At 39.3% G+C, this 17981-nt stretch overlaps 2 protein-coding genes across 5 annotated transcripts; one reads left to right on the forward strand and one right to left on the reverse strand.

The window, feature by feature from the left end:
* Positions 1-58: 58 nt before the first annotated feature.
* Positions 59-1377, reverse strand: mrpl14 (mitochondrial ribosomal protein L14). The gene is made up of 3 exons (XM_077581430.1): positions 1202-1377; positions 901-982; positions 59-540 (listed from the first exon to the last, which is right to left on the reverse strand). The coding sequence occupies exons 2-3, from the start codon at positions 978-980 to the stop codon at positions 171-173; spliced, it is 450 nt and encodes a 149-aa protein (XP_077437556.1). The 5' UTR covers positions 981-982; positions 1202-1377; the 3' UTR covers positions 59-170.
* A 113-nt stretch (positions 1378-1490) lies between these two features.
* Positions 1491-17009, forward strand: LOC144061202 (mechanosensitive cation channel TMEM63B-like). 4 transcript variants are annotated; one of them, XR_013296116.1, is made up of 25 exons: positions 1493-1899; positions 4306-4524; positions 4625-4704; positions 5796-5837; positions 7850-7940; positions 8027-8064; positions 8137-8279; positions 8440-8491; positions 8578-8686; positions 8772-8842; positions 9524-9604; positions 9689-9812; positions 10538-10671; positions 10756-10893; positions 10975-11128; positions 11678-11784; positions 11898-11984; positions 12093-12158; positions 13111-13273; positions 13408-13513; positions 13658-13825; positions 13950-14065; positions 14155-14226; positions 14975-15491; positions 15637-17009. XR_013296116.1 is itself a non-coding variant. In XM_077581418.1 (24 exons), the coding sequence occupies exons 2-24, from the start codon at positions 4330-4332 to the stop codon at positions 15152-15154; spliced, it is 2514 nt and encodes an 837-aa protein (XP_077437544.1). In that variant the 5' UTR covers positions 1491-1899; positions 4306-4329; the 3' UTR covers positions 15155-17009. The 4 variants fall into 4 exon arrangements, 3 of the variants coding, with proteins under 3 accessions (XP_077437544.1, XP_077437542.1, XP_077437545.1); XM_077581418.1 differs by having other exon boundaries at positions 1491-1899; positions 14978-17009; XM_077581416.1 differs by having other exon boundaries at positions 14975-17009.
* Positions 17010-17981: the final 972 nt, after the last annotated feature.

Genomic DNA, 17981 nt, shown 5'->3' on the forward strand with positions numbered 1-17981 from the left:
TTGTGTTCACAACATTAAGTTGACCCACTTGTGCTTGTTAAACAGGCCATACCATGCATTTAAGGTAAAGGTTGTATTTATTGTAAGCAAAGAGATGACTGTCAACAGACACTTGAGTCTACTAAATACAATAATGTAATTCAAAGGATGACAAGTGCAGAAGAGTCCAATCAAACAAAAGAACTCGCAATTGCCAGCACCTTTGAATAGTCCCCCTTCATTCTTGCACGTAAATGAGTTGGTATGGGAACTTTAATCCTTGTTCCCGTTGGGTTCCCATTTTCCTCGAGCAGAATGACGTTATTTGAATCAAAGCGTGGATTCATTCGGTCTCCAGGCATTTTGTGACCAACAATTAGTGCTGCCTTCTTCTGTCCTTTAATGGCAAGTAACACTTTGTCACCAACTTTTCCAACGCCGTTTTTGGTGTACACATGGATCACTCTTGGAGGCCGGCGCCAAGGTGTATTTCCAAGAGAACTGTTATCCACCACTCGCACTCTGGTCATTTTCTGAATGGCAGCTGCAGCAGAGGACAGACTGGAGAGATTTGACATGATGCTCAGTCAATAATCATAACGACAGATATGGACAAGCTTTTCATGAATTTGACAATGAGTACAAAATATGTATAATATATAGTTTTAAAAAAGTGAGCTAGAATATGTTTGCTTGAGTTTCGTGATCCAGAGGTTATGAGATATAAAATGTGATTGACAGACCCCAGGACAATTGAGCAAATTACGTAAACACAAACATAGGAGGATAAAATTAATAGTGGGCTTACATAATGCTCAAAATAGATTGCTGTTGGTGAAACAACTTTTCAGCATGATCTGTCAAACAACACACATCGTGCAGGCTGATGTTTGGTGACCCGTGTACTGCCAAAAAACTTACCCGAATGTCCTCTGAGGAATTAAGCACAATGTATCAGCGAAGAGCCCAGTGACAGATCTTGCAAACAGGTGCATCGCCATAACTACAAGGAATGGTGTTTAGGATCATATAAACGTACAACAAAAGTATGTGACTGTGGCTAATGCTAACGCTAGCGCTCGCTAATTATCGCATAGCAAACAGGGAAAAAAGCAAGGTCCATTATGATTATGAATCAATCGGAATAAATTTACACACAATTTAAACGCCTGCTTTTGATCGACAGAGCTAATGGTTTTGTTAAAAATGTTAGTTATGTTACCGTTCTTCCTCAGTCCATGCCAATGTCAAAAGTATGACGTCATTAATCAGCGACAAGCGGCACTTTTTTTCTTTTTTTTTATGCCGGAAATAAGTAGCCTTTTTTTAAGTTATCTACATATTAGCCTTTGGGCACGTAAATAAAATAGCACAAAAAACAAACAACACTTATGTGACAGATACAGCCATGGATATGATACAAACTGCCCCCACCCACTTCTGCATGACGTCATATACATGCGCTTCTGCTTACAGAAATATACAGTATAGATTCATCCCAACCACGAAAGCGCTGTTTAAGTGATCAGTTGCGAAGCTGCTCTACATTTCCAAAAGTTACACGTCTATGGCTGTCATACTCGAACCATGATCTGCGTCTCCGCCCGCTAGAGACTAGTCCGTCTTGAGAGTTGTCCAACCGGCTGCATTGACATGCACGAACGTCCCTGAGTTGACGAGCGCGTCATTGTAAACAGGTTAATGGTATACTGGTTGCTTAACTATCTTTTAAAAGATCTCATAACTTTACGTTGTGACGAGGGAAGTTAAACTTAAAAAACAAACATCCATGTAGTTCGGTCGACTCCAACTTTCTTCGACTACATCGAGCAGCTAATAGCTAGCGTCAACGCTACGGTTGACTGCTAGCCTCATTGACAAGTCCACCGACTACACCACTCGTTTAATGCATACGGAAAGGTAAGTCTGCCGGTTTGGATTTGAGCTCAATCACACCATTTGTCCATATTTGAAACGATGGTGAGGTTAACGTGGCCGTTTGGTACTTCTAAATAAAGTTTATGCTTGACATCTCGATTAGTAAACTGAGAAAAGTGATACTGTTAGCGTTAGCAGGCTAACTAATACCATCAATAAACGACTGTGGTCATTTTTATTACCGGGTCAAAGAACACTTCATAATTGTAATAATAATTCTGATGGCCCGACTGATTTAAGACAATTGCGTAGGAATGCTAGAGATTATCTGTGGTCTGTCAGCTGATGATTACATGTACGTAACTTACAGGGACACTGTAAAGATACTGAACGATCTGTTGGGTAATGCGGTTGTAGCTCTGAGCATGTATAAGAATTTAACCCAAATCGAATCAGCAATTTACATAGCGGTTGAGTAATGCAACCTCCTGACGTTGTATTTCCACTAACCAGCCACAAGTGCATCGCGTCAAGTACATTTGCGGGTCTCTGTAAGGATGGCTAAGCAGCAATCCAAAAGTGTGCTGTCGCGTGGATGAAGACACAGCTGGTTGTGCTGTGTCCTCCTTGGGCTCATATCGGCCCATTTGAACCCTGCGGTCTCTATTGGTTTATTGTTGGGCTCTAGCTGCATCTCGCTGCAGTGATGTCACAGCATTCCTTGTAGCAGATAAACGACTTAGTGTTAGAGCAGATGAGCAGCATCGCCGCTAATAGTGAGTGGGTCGAAGGGCAAATATAAAGGAGTGCAACTGTGTAAACACGTGTACCAACACTTCGGGAAATCAGCGTTGTTTTGTTGCCCTTGTCAAAACATGTGAGCCATAAACGGTTGCCTGTACAGTACACAGTAGTGGGAAGGAAGTAACAGAGTACGTAGTTGGCTCTACTCAAGCAGATTTTGAAGGTATCTGTACTTTTGAATGTTTCTTTTTTACTCTCACTCCCTAATATGAAAACAGATACTTTGTACTCAGAAAAGATTCAAAGTAAGGTATTCCCCATCCATGACCTTATTTGAGAGAATTGTGTTGTTGGCTCTAAGAGTAATTTGTGGCGATTGTGTCGTTTTTTTTCCCTTCTCAGTATGCCCACTATAAAAGTTAATAAAAGAGGAAAACACAGTGTGGAAGTTTATTTTTGTTGTGCCAATTTATCAGAAAATGCTATTGTATATAATGACAGAAAACATTTTATTTGCCCTCTTAAATGCTTTTCACCTTGTACTTTTACAACACAAGTAAGTATCCTTACAAGTGGGGATACTTTTGCCAAGTAACATGTTTCCTGATCATCCATTTCTAGTCTACGGTCTTCAGATTTATTCCCACTGCTTATAAAAAAAATAGAAGTAAATACTAGTTAATCCTTTCGATGCTCACTCAGCTGAAGTGTGCTAAAATATCGTCAAGTCTTTAACATTTTGTGTCATGTTTAATTTAACTTGATGCCAGCACGAGTACTCAACTCGAGTATTCAATACTAAATACCAATATATAATATTCCCCCCCAAAAACAATCACACATAATTTTTTCTTAAAGTTGCATAAAATTAATGGCAATTTTCTATTCTTCTAATTTGTAGTTTCTGATCGTAAAATGGGATACTGGTATCGGCCGTCGTCGACATGTAGCATCCCGATAAAGATCCTTGGTATCGGTACTCGCCCATCCTTAATTTAAGGCATTTTTCCCCCCCGAAAAAATTGGACAAATTCCAATTTCAGTCAAGTTCAACGTTGTATGCTGCACTTTTCTCTCAAATATTTGCTTTGACCTTTGTTTAAGTTTTCCGATCTGTGTCTTTACAGTAAGTGTAAAGGCGAGTGTTAAGGCTTTTTGATGGTAACACTTTTCACTGTCACTGATTATTTCTATTTCCGTTATTTATTTTGGAAAAGGACAATACAGTACTGCAGTTAAATTGTACCTAAAGTAGTAAAATATAAGTAAGAATAAGATGATCTATCCATTTGAGTTTGTACATCTTCATTTAAATAGTTAATGAGAGAACCTTGATGAGTCGTCTTAAATGCTTGAATTTGATCTGAGAAGCGCCTCATTTACTTGGTATGGAGAGCACCCAAAAAATTGTATTGTAAAAGCACAAAATGGGAAGAGAAAGCTGATGGAAAGAAGAAAAAAAACCACACATTTTGGATGTCATATGTGTTGTCAGCAGTTGGGCATGTGACGAATGAGAAACGTCACCTTTGTTTTAAGAGGAAGATGACAAACTTTTCATCTTCATGCTTCTCGCCAGATCTAAATCTGTCTTAATTGGAATGGAAAGTATTTTCTGCTAGTATCTTGTTTATTTTTGGTGTACAGCAGCAATTTACATCACTATATAGTGAATGTTGAAAAGGCACTGGCCTTTCTTTACAGATTCTCAGCATGTTGCAGTGAGTGATGCAAGTGGCGGTATTAGGGATGGCCATCTGGGGGGCACAAGCTTGCTCTGACTCCCAAAGCTGTACGACAACGCTGCCGCCCAATGCCTCCAGAGAATACTGCTACTCGGCCCGAATTCGCAGCACCGTGCTGCAGGGCTTGCCCTTTGGTGGCGTACCAACTGTCCTCGCCCTTGACTTCATGTGCTTTTTGGTGAGTACATTTATCCTATAAATGTTTTCCCAAGGATTACCAATATTCGATTATTTATTATTCTAATAGATTTTTTTTGAAAATAATTGTACGCTTTTAGGGCTTGCTGGTTGTGTTCTCCTTCCTGAGAAAAGTAGCGTGGGACTATGGACGTCTCGCTCTCGTCACCGACGCTGACAGGTAGAGTACATCTGCATTGATAAGTTTGAAGTATTAGCGTTACTATTATTTATAGAAGAAATTAATGACACCTTACTTATTCAGAGCCATGTGACGTGTCTTAGGTTCAGGAAGGCATTTTCTTTAGAGCTTAGTGTGGCAGGCAGCCACTCAGGATCTTTTTTTTTTTTTACTTTACAGAGTTATTGTCATGGATTAGGTTACAGGCAGGAAACGTGTGTTTATCAACAGTGAACATATGCTCACTGCGTGCATCAAAAGGAACATATGCCTTGTCAGATTTTGTCTCAGACACACAAAAAATCAATTGAATACACACTGACACAGCAAAATGAAGCAATCTTAGGTTAACTGAAGCAAACCTCTCGAGGATTTGACCCAGACAGGAAGTTGATGTCAGCAGCACATGGTGTGTCTGGTTTAGTCTAAGCCCTGTAGGTATAATTAGACCTGAAGTTCGTGAGTACATTTACAGTATTGTCAAATGAAATATCCTATTAGCATCTAAAACACTTTAAAGCCATGGACTCATACATGAATTAAACACTGTATTGCTTTGCTTAACAAACTTTACATGTAAAAATTTATGGTTGATTTAAAAGAAAAAAAAAGTTTCAACAACAATTGTCCCCCAAAGATCTGATTCATGAAAGTGTTTTTTTTTTTTTAAACAATGATTATTAGTGAAATAATATTACCAATACATACACATGGCAAGATTAAAAAATGCGAGAGAACACCGCAAACCATGACTCTAAAAAAGTTCAACTCATGACACGCTGCTTTATAACCCACATTTCCCAGCTGTGGATTTGGATTTTACTCCTCCACTATTTTTGCAGCTGCGCGCAAACTGATAATGGGGTTGTAGCGTAGCGGGATGATGGGAGGGGGTGGCAGCCACCTGAGTCATTTGTCAAATATTATTTATTGAAAGCAGACTCTATTTCAGTGGTCAAAGTCAAAAACAGCGATCCGCTACGGTATCTGTTTATTGCGAGAGTGTGTGATATGAACTGAACCCGTCCATATTAGCAAGCAGACTTGCATCGTATCTGCGCAAGTAAATGCTTTGCCTGTCTTTTCACCAGGAGAATGGATCAGCGTTACAGTCGTCTGGATGATCGGGAATAGTATGTTCTGTTTGTATATTGCCTTTTTCTTCTCTTGCTCCCTCTTTGTGTTGTTAACCTAGCTACCACTTTGAGGTTTCCTCGTCCTTGGTGGTTTAGTGTTTCTCGTCCAGGTGTTTCCCAGTGCCAGGGACCTAAATGATCATTCTCCCTCTTCTCCTTGCCAATGTCATTCTTGTGCTGCTGGATGTCCTTGTCTTTAATTAGATCTGCGCGTACTAATCTCTGTATTAACCTCTTTCTGAATCTGAATCATGGCCTCCTCCTGTGAGGCTGTGCAGCATGATGCACACAGACAAGACACACTTGAGTAGTAATGCTACTTCATCTATTCTTGATTACTACGCTTGAGACAGCCCTCTCTAATTTCTTGCTAGAGTGAGGGTGACATCATTCTCCTAACAAAGCTACCATATTTTGAGCTGCAGCAGAGCCCATTTCCTGTACATTTAATCAAAAATATGTGCTCATCTCGCTCCCACGTTTGTGTATAGAATAGGGGTCAACAACTTTTTTCAAAGTCATAGCTGTGCTGCCCCACTATTCTAAATACGGTATTCTGGTTAGTATTACGTTAGTGGAATATGAGTTAAGTTTCTTGACAATAATATGTTAAATGTGACCTCACGAGTCTAAATATGACATTCTAATTAATATAACATTTTTGGAATATGAGTTATGTAGCAAAATCCAGCCGTTTTTATCATTCTCAGGGGGCAGCCATTTTGACACTTGCTGTCGACTAAAGATGACATCAATGTTGCTCTGAGGTAACAACCAATCACAGCGCAGCTTCAGAAAACAGGTGAGCTGTGACTGGTTGTTAGTGAGCCCTGAGCAACATTAATGTAATCTTCAGTTGACAGCAAGTGGCAAAATGGCCGCCCCTTGAGATGGATAAAAACGACTGGATTTTGCTTCATAACTGATATTCCCAAAAATTAATATTAACTCATTTACTGCCATTTACAGCTATAGACGTCAAAAAATCATTTTAATTATTTTTATTAGTTAAACATTATTTTCCATTTTGTTAACAAGAGTATAAAAACCTAGATTTTTTTTGTACATTTAGAACAGATATAAAATTTGTGAATAATCGTGAGTTAACTAGTAATGCGATTAATTACGATTACAAATTTTATTTGCCTGATGCCCCTAATTTTTTATGTTTTCTTAAAAGTATATATATATATATATATATATATATATATATATATACATTTTTAATAATGTTTTTTTTTTAAGAAAACATTATTAAAAATTATTAATTAAATTTTTAAACATAATTAACCGCATGACTTCACTAGTTAACTCACGATTAATCACACATTTTATATCTGTTCTAATACCCCCAAAAAATTCTAGGTTTGCATACTTTTGTCAACAAAAGTGGAAAAAAATGTTAAACTAATAGAAATAGTTCAAATGAATTTTTGATGTCTATAGCTGTCAATGGCAGTGAACGAGTTAATTAGGATGTCATATTTAGACCCGTGAGGTCACATATATAACATATTATTGCCAAGAAATGCTTAAGGTTGACTTCCATTTTAAGGGAAAGCATCTTGGCTCTGCTGAACTCAGAATGATCTGCTTCTTGTTTATCTCTGGGGTTCTTCTGGGGTGAGTTCTCTTTGAGGAGTAACAGAAGTTGTGAAGTTCAACATCCAAGATGGACCTTTGATGCCTTCGTGGTTTGAAAGTAGCTGCTGCTATAGCGCTGACTGTAACAAATGATCTCAAAATGGGATTCTGTCTGTAGTCCGTGCATGCAGGCAAATTTCCTGCAACAAGCCACTTGAGTGGGTCCTGTCTGAAAGGGACGGGTGAATAATTTCTACTGTTACACCTCCAATGTGCCAATTCGCCAGAAATGCAGTGTGAAAGAAGCTTGTGTTTGTATGTGTATAAGCTTTCCCATACTACTAATGGCAGTCTCAGTGTGTTGAGACACAAATACTTTGTTGTTACACCAAGACAATGCTTTGGGTTGTGTTTTATTCACACAGTGCGGCCGCTGCCTTGACATCAGAGGCACCTGAACGCTATGAGCGCCTCACCTCCGTTTCCAGCTCTGTAGACATGGATCAGAGAGACACAGTAAGATTGCCATTGCTGTTACAGAATGGGCAATTGTGTTTGGCCCTGTTTGGTTCATATTCCAGTGTTGCTCTCCCCCCTTCCAGGGCTTCTGCTCATGGCTCACTGCCATTTTCCGCATCAAGTAAGTCTGCCTGCTCTTCATTATTAATAAAAGAGACTAAATGAAATATAAAACGATGTGTTTTCCCTGTAGGGATGATGAGATAAGGGAGAAGTGTGGCGAGGACGCAGTACATTATTTGTCCTTCCAGCGCCACATCATCGGCCTACTGGTAGTGGTGGGTGTGCTCTCTGTTGGCATCATATTGCCTGTGAACTTTTCAGGAAACCTACTTGGTGAGTCACTAAAGGATGAAACCACTTTGACACAATTATCATGTAAAGCTGTTAAACTACTTTGGCTTGGATGTCTTCCAGGAAAATCCATTGTTACTGTTTGACATTTCATCTGCTATACTCTACAACGAAACCCTTGTCATATATTTTTTTTCCACAGAAAACAATGCTTATAATTTTGGAAGAACTACAATAGCAAATCTCAATGCAGAGTGAGTGATTCTTGGGCAGTCATTTCAGTTCCAATGTGATTTACCGTCTGTGTTGCTTAACACTGTCAACTGTTTATCTTACCCAGTAATGCGCTTCTGTGGCTGCACACAATATTTGCATTCCTCTACCTGCTACTGACAGTATGCAGCATGAGAAGACACACCTCCAAGATGCACTACGCAGAGGATGACCTGGTTGGTTTCACAGAATTCACTCCACAAGCATACATTAAAAATATATTTTTAACAACCCCCCCCCCCCACCCCCAATTGACTACAGGTCAAAAGAACACTATTTGTCAATGGACTCTCCAAATATGCAGATGAAACAGAAATAAAGCAACATTTTGAGTAAGTGCTTTTAAATATTTGTTTTCTGTGATTTCATATGAAAGATCTCATAACATCTCTTGCATAGTTTCTCATTTCCTGTCTGCTTATCTCTTTGACTGCCAAAAACGTTATATAACGTTTAGTAAAATCCTATGGAGGAGTGCCAAAGACGTTAAAAGACGTTTTTTCAAAACAGAGGTGAAACTAACCATTTTCTATTGTTGATTACTGAAAAATGGAATAAGGTAGAAACAAACTTTTTTTTCTGATGAAAGATGAGTCTAATCTTTCATTTGGTAGTATGTGTGTTTCCATAGTCCAAACACATAATTTTCTGTGGACCTTGAAAGATCAGTCAAAAATGCTTACATCGGCTGGCACCCACGGCATCCCTTTTCTGAAAACGTCTGGCAGTCAAAGAGTTAAATACTCTAACTCCATTAGAGTATATAAGAGCCATGCCTTTTCCTCTTAAAGTTGGACTCGCCAAAATATGTAACTTACATGAGACAATGGCAGGCCTATAAGTATAAATGCCCGTAACAGAAGCCTGATGAGCAGAATTATGCAAGTCATGTGTCCTTTCCTATTAGTGAGGAGGGGTGCTTGGCCCTAATCCCACTTAACCACCAACATTTATTAAGCAGTATGATATCTCCACTCTTGTTGTAATACAATTCCCTCGCTCCTTTTTAATAGGCAAGCGTATAAAAACTGCACTGTGCTGGAAGCCCGCATCTGTTACAATGTGGCCAAGCTGATGTCTCTGAACTCTGAGAGGTACCAGTTTGTTCAAAGTTTGACTGACCTGACATCGATGAGAGTTTTGTCGTCAGCGTGAAGTATTACTGTTTTTGCATGCAGAAAGAAGGCAGAACGCAGCAAGAGATTCTTCCTTGATCTGCAGGCCAAAGAGCACATAACCACCATGATAAACCCAAAGCCATGTGGACATCTCTGCTGTTGCATCATCAAAGGTTGTGAGCAGGTCAGAAGCGCACTTCCATACTTTATAACTTAAAACCATACACCGCTCGAGTAATCTGGCAGTCAAATGTTTATTTTCTTCTTTTTAGTAGATGTTTATTTCTTCTTGCCAGATAATTTCGAAGTAGTGGAGGGGGAAAAAAAAGTCTACACACCCCTGCTCAAATGCCTTTTTTTTGGTGATAGAAATGAGATAATAATTTCAAAAATATTTTTCACCATTTAAGCAGCCTATAATCTGTATTTACAAAAATAAAATAAAAAAAGATAATGTGGTTGTACCAGTCTGCAGACTCTATTATATCTGTTCAGATTAGCATCCAATCCCATTCAAACAAATCTTAAATGGAGTCGGCACACACCTGACACCCTTTTAAAGTGCCTCTGATTAACACAAAATGAAGTTCAGATGTTCTAGTAGGCTTTGACCTGACATTTTTGGATTTCAAGAAGCCTGAATGTTTTGAACCGTTCATATATCCCTCCAAACTTGGCTATTTGACTATGGTCTTCTATTATTACTTCTCCTTTCAAAATTGTATTATTTTTTTTCAGTTGAGTTGTAGAGTCTATAGGTCACATTAAGGGTGGAAAAAGTTTTGGTCACAAAAAAACTGGCATTTGATCAGGTGTTTGTGGCTTTCTATCCACTTAATGTTCATTTCACAAATGCAATTTTAAAGTCCCTACAAACAAACCATATTTGGATGTTTATCTCTCTCACAGGAAGAGGCTGTTAGTTATTACACCAAGCTGGAAGCTGAATTAAAAGATGGCTACAGGAAGGAGCGGGAGAAGGTCAACAGGAAACCTTTAGGAATGGCATTTGTCACCTTTCAAAATGAATCTATAACTGCTATGTAAGAAGTCCACTGTTATTAGATATATATACATAAAAAAGAACATGTAAACGCAGTTTAACCATTTTTCTCGCTTCATCTTAGAATCTTGAAGGATTTCAATGCCTGCAAATGTCAGGGCTGCCGGTGTCGCCGTGAGCCTCAGAACTCTACATTTAGCGACAAACTCCAGACACACAACTGGACTGTGAGCTACGCCCCTGATCCACAAAATGTGTACTGGTGAGTGTGAATTAAAGTCATCAATATGTGTTGGCCACTCTGGCTTTTGATTTAACCGCTAGATAACTTTTTATCCCCTAGGGAGCATCTGTCGTTGGGAGGATTCTCGTGGTGGATCCGCTGCTTGATTATAAACTGTGTCCTCTTCCTCCTCCTATTCTTCCTCACCACACCAGCCATCATTATCTCCACCATGGACAAGTTCAATGTTACCAAACCAGTGGAGTACTTAAACGTGAGGCAATTTAAGGGTTCATTTTAATCTCATATCATTTACATAATGCTTTATCTTCAGCCATCCGGTTTCAAAATTTGACAAAGTGTGTGAATAACAAGTACCGTAATGAAGTAATGGCTCACCACAAGCTATCTTTAGCATTTGCAGTAAAATAGCCTTTAAAGTCTTTACCGGTAATCTTTTGTTTGTATGCAAAAGTAATCGCCGAGTGCTCTATTTCCGTGCCCAGCTCAACTCAAGTTGTTGAACTCCGCATGGAGGCGGGTTCGACAAAAGTTTCTATATTTTTACATACGTATGCAGTTTAAAAGGGGACCGCGTTGTAAGAAAAATATGTGATTTTTATACTTGTGCACAGCTGCACCATCCGTCTACAAATACAGATTTGTGTATGAAAATCTGTCCTTTGACTTGCTATATTTGCAACCTTGGAAAGGTTTGAAATAAATTGATTGGGAAAATGCACTCAGTACTAAAGGGAACATGTACCTAAAGATCAAACCTTTTGACTTCACATCTCAATGTGTGTCTGTTTGTTGTCCACAGAATCCAATTATCACTCAGTTTTTCCCCACCCTCCTCCTGTGGTCCTTCTCTGCGTTACTTCCTACCATTGTCTACTACTCTGCCTTTTTTGAAGCCCATTGGACCCGGTAAGGTTTTTACTTTGAACAGTCATTTCAGGATGTACTGATGTTGTGTGTGTGTGTGTGTCCTGTTTGTTTTGGTTTTCCTAGAATGATAGTGTGTCCTTTTGTTCTTACAGGTCCGGTGAGAACAGAACTACTATGCATAAATGCTACACTTTCCTAATCTTCATGGTGCTCCTACTGCCCTCCCTTGGTCTAAGCAGGTACTGTTTTTTAGTTTTTTTTCAGTGACAAGAGTTTGTAGGCTACTACGTTTTAGTATGTAATCTTATTGTTGTTATCAATTTAACATTTGTCCTCTTTGTCTTTAGTTTGGATGTCTTCTTCCGGTGGCTTTTTGACAAAAGATTCTTGGCAGATGCTAAAGTGCGATTTGAGTAAGTTGCATGCTTACATACAATTGATAATTTGCTGCACTTATTCACTGAACTGAATTTGCGTTACCAACTTATGCTATTGTTTCAAACAATCATTTTACACTGGAACAGTTTTAATATTTTATTATGCACAAATGTGCATTTTAGGATGCACATTTGTACTTAAGAAGCAATGCAATTTATTCATACCATGATAGCCTTTCCTCCAAGTATTCTGGCTTCATCCCATATTGTGAAAAAATAGGGATGTTCAATACAACTTTTTTTTCATGATATAGCATTTTTCCTTAAAATTGCGTGAAATTAATGGAATTTTTTTATTATCTTTTTTCCATTTGTTCCTAAAATGCATACCGGAATTTTGTATTGAACACACATTAAAATTAATGTGAATAAATAAAATGCCCATCCCTAGTAAAAAAAACAAAACAAAAGATGAGGTTAAAGCTGCAATATGGAACTTTTTTCCCCAAAAATAACTTCACAGTAAGATTTTTATTTGACCATTTATGACTGAAATGCCTTCTAATTAGTAGATTAACACCTTAGCTGTTCACAATGGATACTCCTGCAAGCCTCTGGCCAATAGTTTTCAGACTGGATTTGGGTTAGAATTTCCCACGCCCTGTCTGCGGATGTGACCTAATGTGCGTGGTGTGTATGTGAAGAACGGTATGTGCAGTTTAATTTTTCGTCAGCAGGTGGCAGTAGCGATTCGAAATGGAATATTCTACATTCAGTAGCTTTAATTGAGCGCTATAAATAAGTCATAGGTATGATTGTCTGTCCTGTAACTGTCTAGCAAACCGTCCAGGGTGTTTTTCCTTTCTCTAGCCTAAAGTTAGCTGAGCTCCTGTTACCTGCTAATGGAGGCAAGCGGTATAGAAAACGGGTGGATGGATTTGAATCCAAACTATAAAGTGCTCTGACCTGTCTGTGGTATCCACATCAGGTGTGTGTTCCTTCCTGACAACGGAGCCTTCTTTGTGAACTACGTCATTGCATCAGCATTCATTGGAAACGCCATGGACCTGCTCAGGATCCCCGGCCTGCTTATGTACATGATCCGCCTTTGCCTCGCTCGATCTGCAGCTGAGCGCAGGAACGTCAAGAGGGTTAGTTACTTTATTTGTTGCAGCTTTATGAACCACATATATTTTTAGCATTTTCTTCCTGGTTTGAAGATTACAATTGAATAAATGGCTCGACTAAATAAATATGTGATATTATTTATCCTGTCATTCTGTAGCATCAAGCGTACGAGTTCCAGTTTGGAGCGGCCTATGCCTGGATGATGTGTGTCTTCACAGTGGTCATGACTTACAGCATCACCTGCCCGATCATCGTCCCCTTTGGTTAGTTCTGCTTTTTTAAATTTGCACTGGTCTGCTATTGCTTACGCCACCTGATGCAATTATGTTGTTCTGTTCTTCATATGCTCGCTCATCAGCCAGCCTAATTGGATTTGCTCTTATTTCATGCTCCACTTGTCTACCCAGGGCTAATGTACATGCTGCTCAAACACCTAGCAGACAGGTACAACATGTACTATGCGTACCTACCTTCCAAACTGGACAAGAAGATCCATTCTGGAGCCGTCAACCAAGTGGTGGCTGCTCCAATTCTTTGTCTATTTTGGCTTCTTTTCTTCTCCACGATGCGCTCCGGTAGGAAAGCACTCCATCTACAGGCCACAAATGTCTATGACGCGCATGAGCAGTATTTGTTTTTTCCCGTCATGGCAATTTAAAGCACCTGATTAACTGATGTCCTCCAAATTTCCTTTCCCAGGGTTTTCAGCTGCAATCTCCATGTTCACGTTCGTAGTTTTGATTATCACAATCACTATCTGCCTCTCGCATGTCTGCTTTGGACATTTTAAATATTTGAGCGCTCACAACTACAAGGTAACCAACTCTGTCAACTTAATTTTTGGAGGAGTTAACATTTTTCTTAACTTCAATTTAAAAAAAAAAAATGTTTGTGTGCGTTCCAGATTGACACTCCCGAATTAGGTGTGACTGAGAATGGGCGTACAGAGTGCACTACTGACTCCAACAAAGCTGCAGTAAGTAGTCAGGCACATTTATTTGTATATACAAATATTTGTGTATATCAGGGACTCTTGGCTGCAGCCATTTTGAAGACTTCCATATATGTAATGAAAGGAATTCCTCCCACTGTCCAAATAGATCAAGTTGGTGTAAATGGCCATACCCTGAGTTTTCAGCCTCTTGCCTGTCGTAACATCCCTATTTCATGTACTTAAGCTCCTCCTCAAGTCTCAGAGAAACCTAGTCCCTCCAATTTTCTGTGACATCGTTTTGAAAGGTTCGCTGATAATGCTTTGTGACACAGAGATGACATGTAAGAGTATAGATGCCGAGCTCATCAAGACAAGTAGGCGGCCGTGAGCAAATGGCAGGGGCTACGTGAAAACATTTCGATATTCCCATTTTTGGTGAAACACTGTGACAAAAATATGCAATAATTACACCTTAATCATGGCCACATACCGTTTGGCCATCCAAACTTTTGCTGTATGCAACTCATGCTTTTCTTTCCTCAACCTGACTCACTATAAATCCTCATTAAAAGTAACTATTCTCTGCCACTCAATGCAACCCTCAAATATAACAGCAGGGGGCGCAGTAACTCATATACATTTGGAGTCCTTAGCAAATTACCTACATTGTAATTTTATGATCACGTAGAAACAAAACAATGTACGCTATTTTTATCATTGGTGCTGCCTTGCATAGTTTCTTTTGAGAACGGAATTGAATTTTTAATGTTCTCCTCCTCCTCCTCAACAGCAGATGTACATCGCTGAGGTTCTGCAAGACCCAAATTTAGAGGAGGCCGGATCAGGCAGTGGCGAGGACGACGGTCAGGGCTCGTCACAGGACGAGGAAATAATCAATGTGGAAAATGGCCTCAATGAGGACTTCCAGTCCGGAGAGGACAGCCTCATCGATAATGAAGTCCGACACTGAGACAACAGAATGTTGAAACTTTGAGAGGAATGTACTGAATAAATGAACTAAACTGGAAGCGAACCAACAAGTTCACCAAAGCATCTCAATTTGATGGTGGGATGTAAAACTAATGGACGCGTGATGTTTACTAATGATTATACGGATCCTAGCTCATGGATTCTTCCGTACTTACATCGGGACTGTTTGCACAACGATGCATGCGCAACAAAGCCCCTGAGATCCTCCACCACAGCGCATGGACCTGGTAGACAAACATCTGAAAGGGAATGATGTTCTCTCCTTACCATCGTTTTAAGAAGACTTACAACTCTAATAAGCTCGACTTTCCACAAAGGTACCGTCGACAACATCTTTAAAAAGTGGAAATTTTTTCCACAATGCTCAGGCAATCCTATAGAAGCCTTAAAGAGAATAACACTGTTTTCTTTTCGCACATAACCTCCTTGGGCATTGATTTGAATGCATGCATTTCCTTCCAGAGTGGAAGATGAGGTGAGTGGTATCTTTAGCACACTACACTGATTGATGCGATGCAGCCAGTCGGGATTGCTGTTGGACTGCTGCTACTGACCCTGCTACGAGAGGACTTTGAGTTGAATAGGACGGACAGGAGGTTGGTGGGTCAGTCTGTTATGATGCTCCGTTGATATTAGTTTTCATTGTATCTTTTTTGTTTGTTTTTTTTGCTCATAGGTTTACATACTTACGCACGACGGTACAGATACTGACGTTTGCATTCATTTTATGCCGGTAACTGGATGACCATTCGTTTGTCTCTGTCTTGTCCTTGTAAACCTTTTGCATAGGCATTTGATTGTCTATATCCTGTTAGGTGTATTATAAGTTGTTAGCAGCCATGTTACAGCCTCCCGAAGCTGATTTGTAAATTATTTTTAATTCAATTTTGTATTATCTATGATAAAATGTTAAATCGCAAAATAACTCGACAGCCACAATTGTGGGTAAGATTCGGTCAACAGCTGAACCAAGTGACATTTGTTAAATGAGAAATGTAGCACGCGCACGCATACAAAATTGTGGCCTTACTCTGCACCCCCCCCCCCCCCAATTTTTTTTATCTTATTGAGCAGGAGTGGCTGAAATTTGATATGACCCACCAAGCAATTATAAAAACACATTTTCAGGTGAACAGTTCTCAAAAAGTGTGGTTGTAATTTGTTCAATTGTTGCAACCCCCACCGCCCCTTCACATTTACTACTGACCCGGATACGAAAAGAAGAAAAAAAAGTTCCCCATCACTGATACTGATCAAATTAATGGTTCGCATTTACCACGACAACTATTAAAACAGCTGCTAAGATGAATAGAAACTCCCACAAGGGGTCCGTTCACAACACCAACACCGAGCATGACCTGTTGTTAGAATGTGTCTGTTATTTTGGTACTAACAAAAGAGTTTTCCGATATGTTCAAGTGGCGTTCTCTTATGATTGTGAGGAGACTGTTCCATACCTCCACATTTGCGTACCTCTAATATGTCTTGAAATCTCTGAACGGGTTCCGGAGGGATACTTTGACAGCACTATGTCTTTAACTTTGAATGTAGATGACCTCCACAACTGTTGATAAGATGCTAAAGGGCTAGCTAATGGGTGAGCAGGTTTGGTTCACTGGACACGCATACATTTTTGTATATAAAAGATCTAGCAGGTGTAATGGGCCGACAAGGATAGCTATGTGTGTTTGTCTGTTATCCTTAGTGATGTCTTTTCATTTAAAAGATTCTGTATAAACTCATCAATATTGTGAATCTTGTTTTAATTAATCTGCTCTGCATCTGTGGACTCACTGGAAATAAAACTATAGTTTTTGTTAACAACAAAACCCTCATTAACAGAAGTTGTCGAGTTTTTGGTTAGTTTAGTCATGCTTCATCTCAAAATTGCACTTACAGAATTTTTTTTATTTTTATCTTGGGGCGTATTGAATCTCCTGTTATTGGAGTGAAGGGATGTGAAGTTCATTAATATGTACCGGTATGTTAAATGACAAGAAACTCATCGCATCATACCCTCTCGAACTAAGCCGTACCACATCAAATCAAATCAAAATCCTATTAGATTTAACCAAGTCGAAACGTTTCACTTTAAAATTGAACCGTACATGAATAGCATTGCACCCCACCTTTAGTGATACATACCAAATTGTCTTTTAGTGGAGACATGCACACTTGTACAAACAAGTTAAACAACCATTCACACTCACTGTGTCTTAAATGTGTGTTTTTAGAACATGAGAGGGGGAAAAACAAGTTTGGGGAGAACATTCTTACCCCAAACCTCAGAACTGTGAGGTAGATGTGTAACCACTAGATCAGTGGTCCCCAACCTTTTCTGTACCACGGACCAGTTTAATGTCTGACAATATTTTCACGGCCCAATCTAAAGGTTTAGCTGATAAAGACAAAATAAAATGACAAGAAAAAAACTGTGGTATTTTCTCTATAATAATAATGAACGGAAATCTACTGTGTAATCATGTACAACTTTATTAACGGCGTCCGTAACGTCGCACCAACAACAGAGTTGTCAAGTGAGATGGATGTAACAGACAGAATCCGGACACTTTTCAAAATAAAACATCATTTTTGAAAATAATGCAATTTTTTTTCTTTCGGTACCAAATGACCCACGGCCCGGTGGTTGGGGACCACTGCACTAGATCACAACAACTTTACAACCAATGATCGGTAATGATTACCCAGCCATTGCTTGGGCGTAACGTTTCTGAGTATAACCATACAGTATACAGTACGTAATAGTTGAAGTGCAATGAAAACCATGACATGTACTCCCTTTTTTG

Source organism: Vanacampus margaritifer, chromosome 12, assembly GCF_051991255.1.
Source record: "Vanacampus margaritifer isolate UIUO_Vmar chromosome 12, RoL_Vmar_1.0, whole genome shotgun sequence".
NCBI classification, from domain to species: domain Eukaryota; kingdom Metazoa; phylum Chordata; class Actinopteri; order Syngnathiformes; family Syngnathidae; genus Vanacampus; species Vanacampus margaritifer.